The 16433-nt window shown below is 38.0% G+C and overlaps 1 protein-coding gene across 1 annotated transcript in view; it reads left to right on the top strand.

Moving 5' to 3' along the window:
* The window catches only part of ZFYVE16 (zinc finger FYVE-type containing 16), a 29122-nt gene extending 14660 nt beyond the window's left edge, over window positions 1-14462 (top strand). The window contains 15 exon segments of the mRNA XM_062613898.1: window positions 60-208; window positions 2243-2620; window positions 3112-3235; window positions 3323-3478; window positions 4093-4110; window positions 4113-4310; window positions 6091-6173; window positions 7633-7737; window positions 8631-8781; window positions 9390-9470; window positions 10150-10311; window positions 11146-11201; window positions 11204-11257; window positions 11705-11869; window positions 12724-14462. Of these exon segments, the coding sequence (XP_062469882.1) occupies window positions 60-208; window positions 2243-2620; window positions 3112-3235; window positions 3323-3478; window positions 4093-4110; window positions 4113-4310; window positions 6091-6173; window positions 7633-7737; window positions 8631-8781; window positions 9390-9470; window positions 10150-10311; window positions 11146-11201; window positions 11204-11257; window positions 11705-11869; window positions 12724-12894 (2051 nt within the window). The 3' untranslated portion in view covers window positions 12895-14462.
* The last annotated feature ends 1971 nt before the right edge of the window (window positions 14463-16433 follow it).

Below are 16433 nucleotides of genomic sequence, written 5' to 3'. Positions count from 1 at the left end.
TCAGCTTTCAGAACAGTACAATAATATGAAGCCAGCGTTGTTTTCTCAACCTGTCCTAGGGCTGTGCCCCAAAGAACAGAGGAGAGTTTGGTTTGAAGATGGGATTTTACCAAATGGTGAAGTGGATACAACAAAACTTTCATCTGGAGCAAGGAGGTCATCAGAGGACTTAAGTCCCGTAAACCCTGAGTTGCCAGAGATGCATATGGTATGAATTAAGAAGCATGTGTAGGTGCATGAATTGCCTCTTGAAATAGCTTTGCTTGCTATTGATGGGGTCCCTTATGTACCATAATACGACTTTTGTTTTACAGCTTTTGGAATCTGAACTAATACTTGATTATTTTTTGGGTGGTGGCTGTGAAATCCTTGGGCTGAAATCATATGTAGATCATACTTAAAGGAGACCATGTTTGGTTGGTAATATATGTGAGCTTTAAAAATGGTATTTTTAAAATACCAAATAAGTTTGGGTTTTTTTTTCTACATGCCCTTGATTAACTACCTCTATGAGGGTAACCTCAGTCATAGTTCTTAAACCTGCCCTTAGCAACATGATTATAGTAGCAGTCTGTGGGGTTTGTTTTTTTTTTTCAGTGGCTTGCTATAGTTTGCCTGTTGAGTTGGATTAACCGTAAATTGCTTAATGCCCTTGAGTACTATGCTATAGGGTGTGGCAAGATCTGTGTATTGCTTCTAATGTTAACTAATACTGAACTGACAGGGGGATTGACTTTTTTATAGTAGATCATATTCATGGTGTGGAACTAGTTACACTTGACAAGAAAAGTCCAAAGAATTATGAGTTTGTTCTGGAAAGATTTGGAGGGATTCCTCAGCTTTTATTTTAAAATAAAACAACTCTGAAACACTGTTTCAAGCAGTAACGTAAATTCTGTGATTCTGACAGCACTGAATAGTTTTTGAAACAAATTAATAAAGCTATCAACTAGACCAGGTCATTACTGTTTGAGGATCTGAGCAGTTTCCACATGTATAGCATGTAAATCAGCCTGAAGTCATGAAGAATAGTAAATGTGACTTCAGTTGAGCAAGGAAGGTCTGCTGTAAGTTGCAGTAATCAAAAGGTAAAGCCTGACTTCCATTTTGGGGAAAGAGTAAGACATTTTCTCTTGCAAAAGATGGGCAATGTCTAAAATTAAAAGCAGCATGGACAAAGTGAGTGGGAAACAATTTGTTGATGGGTCTTATATGCAACTTCAGAAGCTCAAACAAAACCACTGTACTGCAGCTCTAAAACAAAGGATGTGCTTCACTAGGTAACACATTATCCTGAACATGCTGGCAGAGGGTGCTATGAGGGTCAAAAATATAAAGTGATATGAAACCCCAGCAAGCAAATTCATGGGAAAGAAGTCTATTAGAGGCCAAGTTACTCATGGTTTTGGGGAGGGGGGGGGAGGGTGTTAACTTTTGGGGTTGGTGTATTTTTATTTTTTTTAAATGTACTTATTTTATTTTTCTGGCACATGTATCATCTAAATGGAGAATCTGTTGGAAGCTGATGGGATACCAGGAAAGCTATTACAGGGCAAGTGTAGGGTTGTTAGGTTTTTTCTTGTTGCAATGCAGTCTTCCTTATTGAGGTAGGATGCAGGTCTAACATACTTGAAACTTGATAGTGCACATCTTGATATTTATTTTTTGGGGGGGGGGATGTATCCTAACGTGCCTGTGCTCATAGCTTTTTCACTTTGTTGGGGGAGCCCCATAGTTTTGACTCCAAACTATAAATTAATCAGACTGTAAAATCCTAGACTCAGCTATTAACACATGGTATAGAAATAGAAATACATCTGCAGTACTGAAATGCTGATCCAAATGCTGACACATTAGTGATAACAGTGTTCAGTAGCTGAGTGGAGAAACAATAATACTAAACAGATTCCTGGAAGGTTGGTTTCCCGTTGTTTGTCTTGCATTTGACTGTTGTATGCAAAAATTACCAGTCTGCAGCATTCTGATAGGAATTTTGTGTTGCCAGACAAATACATTAATGATGCATCTTCACCTTAGGTAGCTCCTAAAAGATGGGAAAAAAGGAAAAAAGACAGATCCAGGAGAGATTTGGTGGGTTGCTTATTGTTTAGAGGAGATGCATTCTCAGAATTTGTGATAAATTTAACTCTTGTTTTTCCTTCTTAGAATGCTAGTAATGAAAATTTAGCTTCTTCTGAGACATGAATGTATATATTTTTATTTACCGATTTATTCTTCATAGGCTGCAAACCCAGAGGAAGATGACATATTGCCTGATGTATGTCCAAAACAGAAGGAAGAAAGTGATGATATTGCAAAAATGGAGGAATTATGTCCTTCTGTTTCTTCAGATGATGCACAGCAGGCTGTTCCAGGCCAGAGTGAGGTGGTACATAGTTATACATCTGTAATTCTAGAAACTGAAGAGTGTTCTCCTGCTGCAGAAGCTGAGAAGACTAGTTCCAGTTCAGTTGAACAGACTACTTGTGCTGTGCCCATTAGTCCTTCAAGTGACAGGGCACTGTGTGGTGTTGAGAACTATGTTCGCAAAGAGATCAGCCTTGTTCCTGATGGTGATAAACTGCCACCACTTCTGCTTGCAGTGGGTGAAAAAGGAAAAATTTGAGAAAATTTAGCAAGATGTCTAAATACAAATTTGTGTGTATATGATTTATATTTTAATACAATTCTAGTAATTCATTTATTTTCTGCATGTTGGATTGTTGGGTAATTGAACATGCATTATTAACAAGATCAGTGTATTATCAAAAGAATGCTTGATCACTTGAATGCATTATAAGTGACTGCTCATTGATGGTAACTAACAGTACTAGAGTATGGGTAAGGAGACTGCATGCACAATTAGTCAGTAATTGCCAAATGAATGATAGCCCTAGTTTCTACCTTTATTATAAGTTACTGGTTTATTTTTATACGTTGCTGGAATCTCAGGCTGAGCTGTTCATAATCTGTAGCTATTACAAGTTTGGGAATAATTACCACCCTCTTAAAATAGGAGGATGGGACAGCCTTTTTCATATGCTGTGATCTGCAGTTCTTTTTTGGGTGTTTGGTTGACATGTTGAACTAAATTGGGTGTTAATTCATTTAGATCCTCTAGTGGAAGAACATCCATCTCGGCAAAAGATCACCTTGCTTCTTGTGGAAGAAGGTCCTAATCTATTAACTTTTATCCTAAATGCAAATTTGCTTGTGAATGTCAAGCTAATAACTTGTAAGTAGTGCACTATTCCATTGAATTCAGATTTCTTTTTCTGACTGTAAGGTGGCTTGACTGTGGTACCTATCTTTTTAATTAAAGATTCTTCAGAAAAGTGCTGGTACTTCTCAACAGATGGATTGCATGGTTTGGGTCAGGCAGAAATTGTCATTCTGTTGCAGTGTTTGCCAGATGAAGAGATTTTTCCATGTGAAATACTCAAATTATTTATTGACATCTACAAGGATGCAATGAAAGGTATGTAATTTTAATGCCTTTTTTTAGTATCTTCTTGCTGATCTCTAAAGCAGAATATTCTCTTTTTCTTGAAGAATTTTAAGTATCTAATGAATCTGAAAAAACTTGAGTGTTAGCCTTGGGTTCCAAATCAACAACAGGAAGAAAAGAATTTTAAGCTTCTCTGTTTCATATGTTTCTGTAAATATCCTGCTTGTAGAAAGGTTTTTTTTGTTATTACTTAGTCATACTGTGTTGGAGATTCTGGGTGAAAGTCCTCAAGTCTATGATTTAGGGCATCTGTCACTTAATTTGTAGAAGTCCCAAACTCTTACGTATGTGTAAATGTTTGAGATCTGTTAATCAGATTCACACTGGTGTGTGCCAGAACATTGTACACTTTAGGATTTTTGGTATTTGTTTGGAGAAGCCTAGTTTGATATTCAAGTTAATTTAGTTAGTAAACACAGAGTACTCAGTCTATGGGTTTAGATGTCTGTCAAGACTTTCAGGAAGATGGGAGATACACCCTGTGGCTTGCAAGTCTGTGGGGAGACCACTGTGTGTCAGAATAGTTTTCTTGACTAATGTATTACTTCTCCGTATGTGCAAAGACTCTGTCCCTCTTTCTACAGGAAGGTTAATAAGAAATATGGAAACATTACTTTTACTGAAAACTTTAACAAAGAGCATGGAGGATTCCTGTTTTTTTCGCCAACTTTTCAGAAACTTAATGATCAGATTCTACCAGATCACCCTTTTCTTTTTGGTGATCTCATCCATAAGCTGAAAGTACCCTGGGCAAAAGTTTTTCCTATCTGTTTAATGTTGAGACTGGGAGCAGAATATGGGGGTAAGTGTCTTAACACTTTAAAATACCTGTATAAATATAAAATTCCCTTTCAAAAATACATGGGTTTTAGACAAGTGAAATATTTAAAATCCTCTTTGCAGTATTTTATATTACACTTGTATAAGACTTATGTTTCATACATGGGAGCCACCTGCTGAGACACTTGAGAATTTACATTGTCCTGCTAGACTCCCTTGATTTAGTTTTGTTTCTTCAGCCGGTAAGAAAGCTAAAAAAAACAAAACTTGACAGTAATAAAGTACCAAAATCTATGACTTTTGTTGTCATGGGAGAAAGGTTTGAAGGAAAGTTCACAGGCCCAGTTTATGGTTCTGGCACATTCATTTCTTTGAATTAAATTACTGAAATTGACCATGTTGGCAAAACATTATTGCTGCATACAATGAATGCAGGAGTTCATTACTTAAAAGGCTAACTTACTAATTAATATATTTAAAATCTCTAGGCCTGTGAAAATGCAGGAGGCATTCTTTCCAAGTGAGGTGGATGGAGAGCATGTAAATGTGCACCACCAGATGTTGTGCAGTGACACATCCTCCACATGGGAATTACTTTACACACTCTGTTGCAAGCTGATGTGAGCGCTTTCTGCTTTGTTGTGAATCAGCAAGATTCACACTGACTCTGCTCCAGGCTCACCAAAGGAAAGTGTTGATGTAGTTTCCCATGACCTTGAAGAATTTATAAAGCTAGCTTGAGCAAGACCTGAATGGAGATACTGTCCTAAATGCCTTCTAAAGTAGCTTGTGTGCCCGCTTGAATGACATAGGCAGATAATTTAGCAATATAAGTGCTGTTTCATATCCTGTGGCACTTGTGGCACTTAGGATTTAGAGAGCAAGAGTTCAGAAAAGGCGCAGCCAGCAGTAGTTGCTTAAGTGCAGTGAATGTCAAAAATGTATCATATACAACCTTCCTGAATGCATTTTTGATAAATAAACTTGCCATTCTAGAAGCTGTGAGTCCATAAATATGTATCACTTGCTTGTTTATAGATTCCTTGAGTCAATAGTATTTCTGCTGGCTGGTTTCTGTCTCCACATTGGCAAGGGTGGTAGCTTCTCTGTTGGTATTCTTCCTCTTAAGAAACTACTTGTTCTTTTTTTTTTTTTTTTTTTTTTACCAATTTTGCATTGTGATCTCACAGTTTTGACTTTGCTCTGCCACTTGTTTTGGTTTCATACTGTGGTCTGTGATGTTTTGCATTTCGTTGCCTTCCCTAGGTTCCTTCTCCATGTTTTTCACATTGCAGCCATGGGACTTCAAAGCATGTTCCTTTGTATGAACATCCTCATTCACTCTATTCTTGATTATCAATACTAAGTGGTAACCTCACTTAGTGTTATAGCATTAACACAAAAGCAGATGTTAACCCGTATGGTATTCTTATTCAAGCAACTACAAACCCTTTGCAATCTCTCCAGACGCTGGTGACCCAAAGACTGAACCTGGGATGTTTCCACCCAGATCATCAATTGCAAGAAACATAGCTGACAAAACATATGAAAGCAGCAACAAGTCTCTGCCACATAATTACTGCCACTAGGAGAGTGGTTCCATGCAATGATGCTGTAGTAGGATTTAACCTTGGGTAGGGAACAGTCTGGGACAGGGAAGCAGGGGCTCTGGGTCCTTTGGCTGATCAGGTACTGAGATTAAGAGACATGGGCTATAGCTGAAAATAAATACTTGGATTAGCAAGTTTTAGAGTTGTTGATGGGGAAACATGACCTCTTCTTTTTTTCTGCCCTGACTGTAGCATATCCTACTCCTGTAGTAAGTTTCAGGCACCGGAAGCCACTCTTTGGTGAGATTGGACGCACAATTATGAATCTACTTGTTGTGAGTAAATGTTTTATTCTCTTCCCTTTCTGTTGTAATTTAGATTATGTAAGTTATTGTCAAAACTCTGTTCTTGAAAGCAGAATTATTTTTGCCAAAGTAAAAGGGCTGGTATTTTTCTTCTCCATCCCTGACTTGAAACTTACCAGGTTAGGTGAGAAGTGAGTTAGAAAAGCTGCATCTCTCATATTCTGTTGCTGTGTATTAGTTCTGGTAGTAAAAATGGCTTTAAATGAACTAGAAAAATGTTGACATTGACACTGAAGTGTAGTGGTTATTGTTCATTTGCATTTTTGTCTTACAAACATTGGTTTGGTGCAGGAAGTCTAGTCTTAATTCTTACATCTTTCTTCACATTTTAAAAAACATTTGAGAGGTACATGCTGTGGTCTAACGGTAATAGTAATTACTTTGTCACACATACTTAATCTTACCACAGTTAACGATCTTAGGCAGAGAAGTTTTTGGCAAAATTATCAGACTAAACCAAGTCTGGAATTTGTGCCATTCCATGAGGAGGCTTTTCTTCTGTTACCCAAATAATTTGATTTAAACTTTCAGTAAGCCTGTACTCCTGACCAGAGAGCCTCCTCTTCTGATACTTACATGGAATTTTTCTTCAGCACTATGATGAAAAATCCTATAAGGCTGTGGGAGGAACTGCATATATTATTTAGGTGATCACTAAATCCTCTTCAAAGAGTCTGGAGACCATTAGAGCAGAGATGAAACTGCAGTCTTTGGTTCCTCTTTCCTGATTGCCACTGTTGTTATGTCATTACATAAGGTATCAGAGGAGTTGCACCGTCTGAAAAAGTGTGTTTCAATGGAGGAATCTTACACTTTCATTCCAGGAGCCAGCTCCCTGCCTGATTGGTGAACTGCCAGTACCAGTGTGGCATCTTCAGACTTAGAATCATGGAATAGCTTGGGTTGGAAGGGACCTCTGAGATCATCTAGTTGCTAGTTCCCCTGACATGGGCAGGGACACCTTCCACTAGACCAGGTTGCTTCTGGCAGAGAAAGGAATAAAAATCAGTGCATATTCGACATGGAAATCAACGAATTAGAGTTGTAGAGGACAGGGTGTGGAAACTAATCTAGATGGTGGCTTCTATGCTTTGCTTTTCTGTCAGAGAAGGAAGCTGTTGAGGTGTTTTGTTACCTAAAACACTGTGAGATCCTAATATGTATGAAGTAGCTATAGTCTAAACAGCCCATTCATAAATAGAGTTACCTTGTCAGTGGTATTGATTTGTTAATATATTCACTAAGATACCCTTCCCATACATTACGGTAGGAAAAAAATGATCACTAAGTCGTTAGTCACTTTTAAGATCATTATTCTGAAGAGTCTTAGAGATGTATGAAAAGTACTTTTATGTAGGTGGTATTTGTTATACAAGGTAAGGAAATGATACCTAATTGTCAGCTAACATAAAAACTTTGTCTGTTACAGGACCTTAGAAATTACCAGTATACTTTGCATACCATAGACAGCCTGTTTGTTCATGTGGAAATGGGTAGAAGCTGTGTTAAAATACCACTAAGGAAGTACAATGAGGTGAGTAAAACCATCTTGATTAGCTTTCTAATCCATACTGCTTTAGTCATTATTTTTTGTATAAAATCAGTCAGATCTTTAACATGAGCTTTCTTTTCTTTTAAAAGAGGGCCTGTTCTTAGAGGCTGTGATGTTGGTTTTATTCTGTAATCAGTTTCTAGGCAGTTCTGCAGGTGAATTCTCCGTTTGATAGCTGCTCTCTAGATTACTTCACTATTTGCTGTGCAATAATTTGAACTCTAACCTGGTGTAAGCATGTGATGGGAGAGAGAGAGAGCATGAAATGGTCTGAGCACACATTTCATTCTTCCTGGATATGTTGAAAAGTGGATGGTGATGAGTGAAAAGTTGAGCTTTAGGATAACTCTTAAATGCTGAAAACTCAGCATTAAAAAATCTTTTAGTATATATCTTCAAGCATTCTTTCTTACACATTTCCTGATGATGGTGTTTTGCTTAAAACCTAAATTAAAAAAGAAAAATTAAAAAAAAACAAACCAAACCAAAATCCACACAAACCCCGTAAATTTTTCTTGCCACTCTACTTTTTTTCAATTTGTTTACTTTTGCTTTAACAAAAAAAGCAAACCCCGAACAGTAAACTGCATGAGGCTTGATGCATATTTTAGCCTCAAGATCAACAAAATCCCTACAGCTGATACTCTGCCCAGCAGTATGCAAGACTTGCTGTCTTTCTCAACTGAAATAATATTTTTAATCGTGCTTAGTATTTTTTCAGTTAGTCATGGCAAACTGTGTTGTTCAAATGCTCTGGAATAAGTTGAATAATTCTTTGGATTTGTTTTGAGAGCTGCGGTTTTCTTATGTCTTGTATTTAGATGAGTACTGCAAAGTGAGATTTGTCAGTTTAATGACAGATTTTATGTCAACAGGTAATGAAGGTGATACATTCTTCTAATGAACATGTAATTAGTATTGGAGCAAGTTTTAATACTGAAGCAGATTCTCACTTGGTGTGTGTGCAGAATAAGCATGGCCTCTATTACACACAAGCAATCAGTGCTACTGGACATCCCAGGAAAGGTAACCTGTCTGGTTTGGCTTCTGATGAAAAATTGCAATCCTAAATGGAATTGACCAGTAGGGCCAACTTCTGTGCTTCCTTGTAAGCATAGTTAGACTGTTCTTGTTTAAAGCACGCTGTGTAACTAACAAATTTATGCAAAGGTTTGTAGCATGGAAATACACTTATATCATCTTTTTTTTCCAGTTGCTTTTAGTACTACTGAAGTGATCTAAACTTGAGGAATACCTTCTGTAAATAAAAGTCCTTTTTAAAGGACAAAACCCCCTTCCATCCCACTCAAAAAAAAAAAAATAAAACCATCCTACCACTTTCTTCAACCGTATATACAGAACTTTTATATATACGGAACTTTTTTTGGGTTGCCTATGTTGACTGTATGCAATCACAAAATAAGTTAGGAAGGCTGGTCTTTGTTGCTTAAATTCTTCTCTCCATAGAGAGTTTTATTTCATATCATTCTGTCAGCAATGGATTTCTATTAACACTGTCAGTATAGTATTACCTTTTTTTCCTGCCTTTTTTAAAAAGGAATACAACTTAAGTGTTAGTGATGACAAACTTGAGTGATACGAAATGGTACTCGCTATGTTCCTGTTTTTTCTAGTTACAGGTGCAAGTTTTGTGGTGTTTAAAGGAGCCCTAAAAACATCTTCAGGATTTTTAGCTAAATCCAGTATAGTTGAAGGTAATAATTTTGTTCTGTGTGGTTTTCTTCTTAAGAGAACTTGAAAATAAATAAATGCATTAATAAAAAAGAGGCAGGAGTTTTGTGCAAGATCTTAAGATCTTTGTTTCTCAGTAAGATAAGCTTTTTATTTTCAGGATTTTTAGCTTTGTAGGAAACCTACTGCAAACAAATGCTGTATTAAAAAAAAACCAACATTCTAGTTCACCTCCTTGATTCTATCCCAGACTGGTTTTGGTTGGAAGGAACCTTAAAGCTCATCCAGTTCCAACCCCCTCCCATGGGCAGGGACAACTTCCACTAGACCAGGTTGCTCCAAGCCCTGTCCAGCCTGGCCCTGAGCACTGCCAGGGATGGGGCAGCCACAGCTTTCATTGCCATATTGATGAAATAGATTTATTGACACAGAAATGCAAAATCTTTGAAGATTAACCTAAGATTGATCTTCTAGCTTTAGTTATATTGCCAAGAAAGGTTTTCATTACTTCTTCTTTCATGAGGAATTAGTTCACACCATTTCATTCACACCATTTAGTGTGGTGGTTGTAGGATGCCATCCATTTGATGTGCATTTATTAATGAGGAGAGAGTTGGTCCCACTAGAATTTAAGCCAAGATTCTGTTGAAAATCTGTGCTACTCTTTCTGTAGATAAGTTGGAATTTTAACTGTTTTTCTAGATGGACTAATGGTACAAATAACGGCAGAAACAATGGAAAGCCTACGTCAGGTGTTAAGAGACAAGAAGGACTTTAAAATAACTTGTGGCAAAACAGATACGGGAGACATGACAGAATATGTAGATATTTGCTGGGTAGAAAATGAAGAAAAAAAACAACGGGTAAATGTCTTAAACATCTTAGAGAGTTCTTATGCACAGTTTTCAAATACCCACCTTTAATTTCATGAAATGATCTAAGGTATTTTTATTGAGAGAAAGTATTGACACTAAAATGTGAAAGGGGCTAGAATGGTAAAGTACCTTCAGTCCTCTAGATGTCATTAATAGAACAATTCTGCTTGTGGTTCAGTAAAATTTATTACTGTTTTCTGTGTTTGGGAAGTTGATGGGAAAAGTGTGTGAGCCCTCAGTTTCCTTTGTAAGTCCTCTATCATTAATCAGTTTGTGTGAGAATGCAGTTAATCCCTTTAAACTTCCTTACTAGTGGGGGGGGGTTGGAAGCGCATAGTATTGTCCTTAGCCATTCACTGCTTGGAATGCCAGCATTCAACAAATCAAAATGAGGTATAAGGCATCTTTATTGCATGTGATTTGAATGCTTGTTGCTTTATGTAGCCTCAAACTTCAGTTATGCATCACTAATTCAAAACTTGTCTCAAGTTTTTTTTGCAGGCCACGAGCTTGACTTGGCATGCCGTTTTCTGTGGCTTCTCTGACCAATTAGAACAAACAGTGGCTTTACCAAAGATGTTTATAGCTTCTTAAACCTGTAAGATTAGGTCTTTGTTAAGTGTTGCATCCAATTATGATAGGTTTTTTTGAGGCATCTGTGTTTCCATGATGCAAGTCCTGCATTACATTTGGTTGTAAAGCCATTTAAATAGTCTTCAAGAACTATTGCTAATATATGAAATAATAAGAATTGTCGTACAGGTTATTAAATATAAATCATATAATGCTGTCTTGATTACTAACCATGCTGTTACCTTCCATAGAATTTTAAGCCCAGTTGATGGAAAATTAATGCAAGGAACTCAGAGTGTACTTTCTAAGTACCACAAGGCAGAGACTTTCAAAGAGAGGGAAAAGTCCTGAAGTGTACTGAAGTTAGTAAATTATGTTGTTCTTGAGCCTTTTTGCTATGTCTTTGAATAGTTTGAGTGATAAAGTGATCACACTAAGTGATACTATAAAGAAACAAAGTTATAAGCTGTATAGTCATACTGATAGGCAGAATGCTCCCCGTAGCTTTTTGATAAGGACATCCAAAACATCTACCTAATTTTTCTCCTTTGAGAAACATTAAAAGCATGGATAACATTATAAATAGATAACCCAGATATTCCTCTCGTCACTCAAGTGTTTTGAGTCAATAGATGAAATACTGTAATATTTTGCCAGCAAACAAGCGTTACAGCTTGCTCTGTTCTGCATTATATGTAAATGTAATTATTCTTTTATATTTATAAATTTACATATTTTTATGTATCTGTTTATATTACTTTGTAATATAACTAGTCTGCTGACTGTTCTTTTCCTTTCTGTAATTTCAGGTACACTATTTTCTAAAAACCAATAATATCTCCAGTCCTATTCCTCACCAGTTTACTAAGGAGATTGCTACTGCCTGCAGTACTGCTCTTTGCCCACACCTTAAAACTTTAAAAAACAACGGGATTAGTAAAATAGGCCTAAGAGTTTCTGTTGACTTGGATATGGTAATCTTCCAATTTCTATTGCAGACACTCCATTTCAAATTACATATCATTCTTGTAAAGATATTGGGTCTCTGTCTGAATGCTTTTATTTTGCCCTTCCCCAGAACCAGACTGAGGATGAAATTTGATGATGAAATTTTGTGCAGAAGCTGTCTTAATGATTAGGTTTTTTTGAAAGGAATAATCCTGTTTCCTCATTCTGCTGAAATCCCCTAATGGCTGCTTGCAGTAAGCTGTTAGTCCTTTCCTAGTTCTAACTCTCTCTGGCACTTAACCTGCCTCCAAGGTGAGTTTAGGGAATCACAGCTAATTTTCTGATGCTTTTCTTGAAGTATGTAGCATTTTGCTGATTTTGCTGCCTAAAATAGTTCAAGATCTATACTGCAGAAAAGGATGGGTTTGCCTGGCTGAAGGTAGTGGAGAGAGCAGGCAAGGCTACACAGTGTGGGATGCCGCTCAGAAGTAGTTCAGATCCTTCTCTGTCATACCTTATCTTTTTTAAGAGAGGCTGGAAATACAGCCCTGAAAATGCAGTTTCGGTGGTATATGTTGAAATTAATCTACTGGTAACTGTGATACTATGATATAATCAGATTGCTTTTGGACATCAGAATGAAGCAGCATGAGACACACAACACGTATGACCCTGTAGACCCTGTGGAGATTTCGCTCGTCTTTCTCTTCAAGACTTACTGGTTGTGACTGACCTCAAAACCCATTCACCTGCCAGTCTTCGAATGTTATTTTGTCACTTCATGCTAGCCAAAATACTCTTTACCAAGAAACTGCACTTTTTGTGTTGTCTTATTAATACAGAAAGTGTTAATATCAACATTAATATGTTTTCCTTATAGGTTGACTACTTAGCTGGATCCGGAGGTCACCTTCTTCCACAGAAGTATTTGAATGAATTGGACAGTGCTCTGATCCCTGTGATTCATGGTGGAATGTCAGATCCTACAAGTCTACCACTGAAAATGGAGTTAATATTTTTCATTATAGAGCATCTGGTTTGGTTAGGTTGATTACAAGCAATACTCTGATTTGCTAGATCTGAACACCAAAGTTACAATGCTACAAACACAGAAAATGTTAAAGTTCTAAACCTGTTATGTCTTAATAGATTTTCAAATTGTTTTTTAAACCCTCAAATCCTCTCTGGTTAATTTACCACAAAAGACAACTTGTTTGTAATGTTTCCTGAAGTTCTGAAAGTTTACACTTAAAACCTGCCCTCTTTTGCACATGTATTATTACCTCTACACAGCTGTAGCATTTACTTTGTGTAGTGCAACTTTAAGCCATAGTCTTGCCCCTTAAGCTCGATAAATGCATTACAGAAAATTGCTGTGGCTACACCTTATCTCTGCAGCATCTGCTTTTCCATGTGCAAGTGAGCTAAAACACTAAAGTAAAAGCTGGCACAAAACTCTTTTCTTGCCATTTGAGATTTAAATGTGAGATGCTCTGCAGCTGACTCCAGATGTCATATGTGGGCGCCTTCTGACAGAGGTTTGTGGCCTGCATGAGGAGGAATTTCACAGGTATTTTTTGAAGACTTCGTAGTTGAAGTCCTTCACATCAGGATGTTATGCTGGTGCTTCAGGAACATACACGCTGAATTATTTTTTTTTTTTTTTTTTAGATCAGCTGATTTCTTTCTTGCAGTTATAAGGATTTGCCTAACTTGAATGGATGCTGGTTTTATAAATACTATTTTTTTCTTTACTCTGGGTTCAGAACTCCTGATGCAATTTGACCTTTCAAGGATTACTAAAAAAAAAACAGATTACCCTTGAGTAATCTATATGTAGCAATAAATCAGACAAGAATTCTGCAATGTGTTTTCTGCTGGATCTACTGCGTTGCCAGTTCTTAGTAGCCACCTTTACTTTCAGGGAGAATAGATTTATTAAGTGTGGATTTTTCATTAACAGATTGATTTTTAGTATACCTGAGGTTCTTGCATAGGATGTATTTTTTATACTGGGTCATTAAGATTTATTTATGTAGTTGTAATACATATGTGACTTGTACTGAGGTTCAGAGAACTGTAATGGGGTTTGGTAACTGTCACACAACTGTTCATTAAGAACAGAACCAAAATTAAATATAAACAAGATTTGTATTGTTTTCAGTAAAAATTCTGGTACAGTTTTCTAAGGAGAGTATTGAAACTTTGATGCTTTCTTGATGCTTATAAGGGGATATTTTATGTTTTTGTATCAAAAACTATTTATAACTTAACCTGATCTGCTCTGCTGTTACCTGTGCTTTAAAATACTGGTTTTAGAAAGGTTCAGGCTTACGATTTTACCCTAGAGGAAGCTGAGGCTGCAGTCAAGCTGATTAACGCAGCCTCTGCAGAGAAACTGCAGTTCTGGGGAAGAGCTGAAGACCACACAAGGAACAAAACCTGTCCCAGCATGAAAAGAAGCAGCATCCAGGCAGTTGAGGAGAGGCCGGGGCGGTCAGGCCAGGGGGACTGTGTCCATCCTGAGGGGATACATAAGGCAGCTGCCTCCTGCTGCTCGCTCTGTACTAACTTCTTTCAAGCAGTGATCAATAAAGTTCGCTAAAATGCTTGATACCTGTCATGTTAGTTTTGTTGTGGGTTTTTTAAAATAATAACGACCACTTTCTGGGGGCAGTATCCTGTCTTTGAAAGCTTTTTTCCCCAGAAGGCTACATAGAGTCATAGACTGGTTTGGGTTGGAAGGGATATTAAAGCTCATTCATTTCCAATTCCCTGCCACAGGCTGGGACATCTTCCACTAGACAAGGTTGCTCCAAGCCCTGTCCAACCTGGCCTTGACACTGCCAGGGGTGGGCAGCAACGGCTCTGGGCAACCTGTGTGAAGGCCTCACCACCACCATTCTATTTCTGGGCATTTCTAGGCATTCCAGTTTCTAGGAAAGACCTGCAGTGGCCTCACTGAGCCAGCATCACCCAGTTATCAAAGGAGTGACTTATTTACAGGTGGACAGCCTGCCCAGAGTTTCACATAGACTATGTCTTTAAAGGCACTGGCACTGAGGATCCAGCGAAAACACTCCAGGGGCTGTGCCAGCTGCCTCTGGGGCTTGCAAATGAAAATTCAGGAGCAATTACAGTCTGTTGTCTTCAGGTGTTCTGGGTTAGTTACCATTGCTCATCAGGGCAGGGCTGGGCAGGAGCGGAAGAAGACGAATCTGCCCATGGATATCGAAGACTAGAAGAAGGGCCTCTGTAGTACATGGGTGACAAAAGGAAGATGGGAAAATGGGGCCCATTGCTGAGCAGGGCAGGGACCTGGTTACACAGGACATGAAAAAGGCTGAAGTACTGAATACCTTCTGTGGTGGTGAAAATGGATCAGACACTTACAGTATGAACAAATTCTCCAAAGCAGAAAACAGCTGAGGCATTCACAAGATCTCTCTCTTTTTCCTTTTTTTCATTGAGCAGAGGGAGTTCCAGGTTACAGTTGTAGCAGGTAGGAAATATCTTTGCAGACAATACTGTGATGTTATAGAAGGTCCATGTTTCCTACCTATTAAAGCACCTTGCAAAGATACCTCTAAGTTTCACCTTTTTATTCCTTCTGACTCAAATTAGACATGCGCTACTCAAATGGACAGGAATTACCAAAGAAAACAAATTAAGAACTATGCACATGGATTCACAAAGAAATGTTGCTCTGGTTTCCTTTTTCTTTTCTCCGTTTTCTTCCATCTGTTCATCTGCAACCTCCAAAACTTACTTGAAGGCTTCTTGCCTTGCGCAAGAGACCACGAAGCTGATCACTAACAAATGCTGAGGAGTTTCATAACCAAGCCGACTTGTATCCAATTCTTCAGAAAAAGTGTCGGTCCAAGACTTTTCCAAGGAAATGCAGATGCACATTAATTTGATGCCAACCCATCTTTCTGCTTTCTTGACAGCCTGTGTGGGAATTTTACCTGTTCCTGGCTTCAGGACAGTATGGACAATCACCATGGGATCATTTTTCCATTGCAATGAGATTTTTTTTTAATTATTATTTTTTATTACAGGGAAACATTCAAGCTGACTGCAGAAAGCCACATTAAATCCCATGCAGATATAGACCTTCTCGCTGCTCAGAGTAACCTGTTGCCCATTCAGGAAGAGGAAACCCAGTGCAGGGACTTCACCTGATTTTTTTGTCAGTCCTTCAGAGTATGGAAGAATTAATTCTACTCACCCAAATGACTGAAAGAGCTTTACACATTTTTAAGATGGGAATGCAAATAGGGACAGTTTGATCCAGCTGCAGGCCAGGCCTCCTGAGTACAAAGCCCACAGCCTTATTAACCAGACTATACTGCTTCCTTTAAAGTTGGCAGATAAAAAGTAAACCAAGCCACCCTCTCTGGGATCATCCTCAAGTGTCCCTCTGTGCTCTTGCTCCAAGCACAACCTGCAGTGCTCCAGACTCTGCAGCACAGTTCAGACAGTGAATCTACTTCCAAGGGAGCTATCCTGGCCCAATGAATGCTACAGTCATAGACACATTCCCTGCCACAGAGCCTTCACCATCTATTCCAGCCTGTAAATGCAATA

This window comes from Pezoporus occidentalis, unplaced genomic scaffold (genome assembly GCF_034315485.1).
Source record: "Pezoporus occidentalis ecotype Australia unplaced genomic scaffold, CSIRO_AGI_Poc_V1 ctg170, whole genome shotgun sequence".
Classification (NCBI taxonomy): domain Eukaryota; kingdom Metazoa; phylum Chordata; class Aves; order Psittaciformes; family Psittacidae; genus Pezoporus; species Pezoporus occidentalis.
Note: the sequence above shows the minus strand (reverse complement) of the source record. Positions and strands in the feature narration are given on the sequence as shown.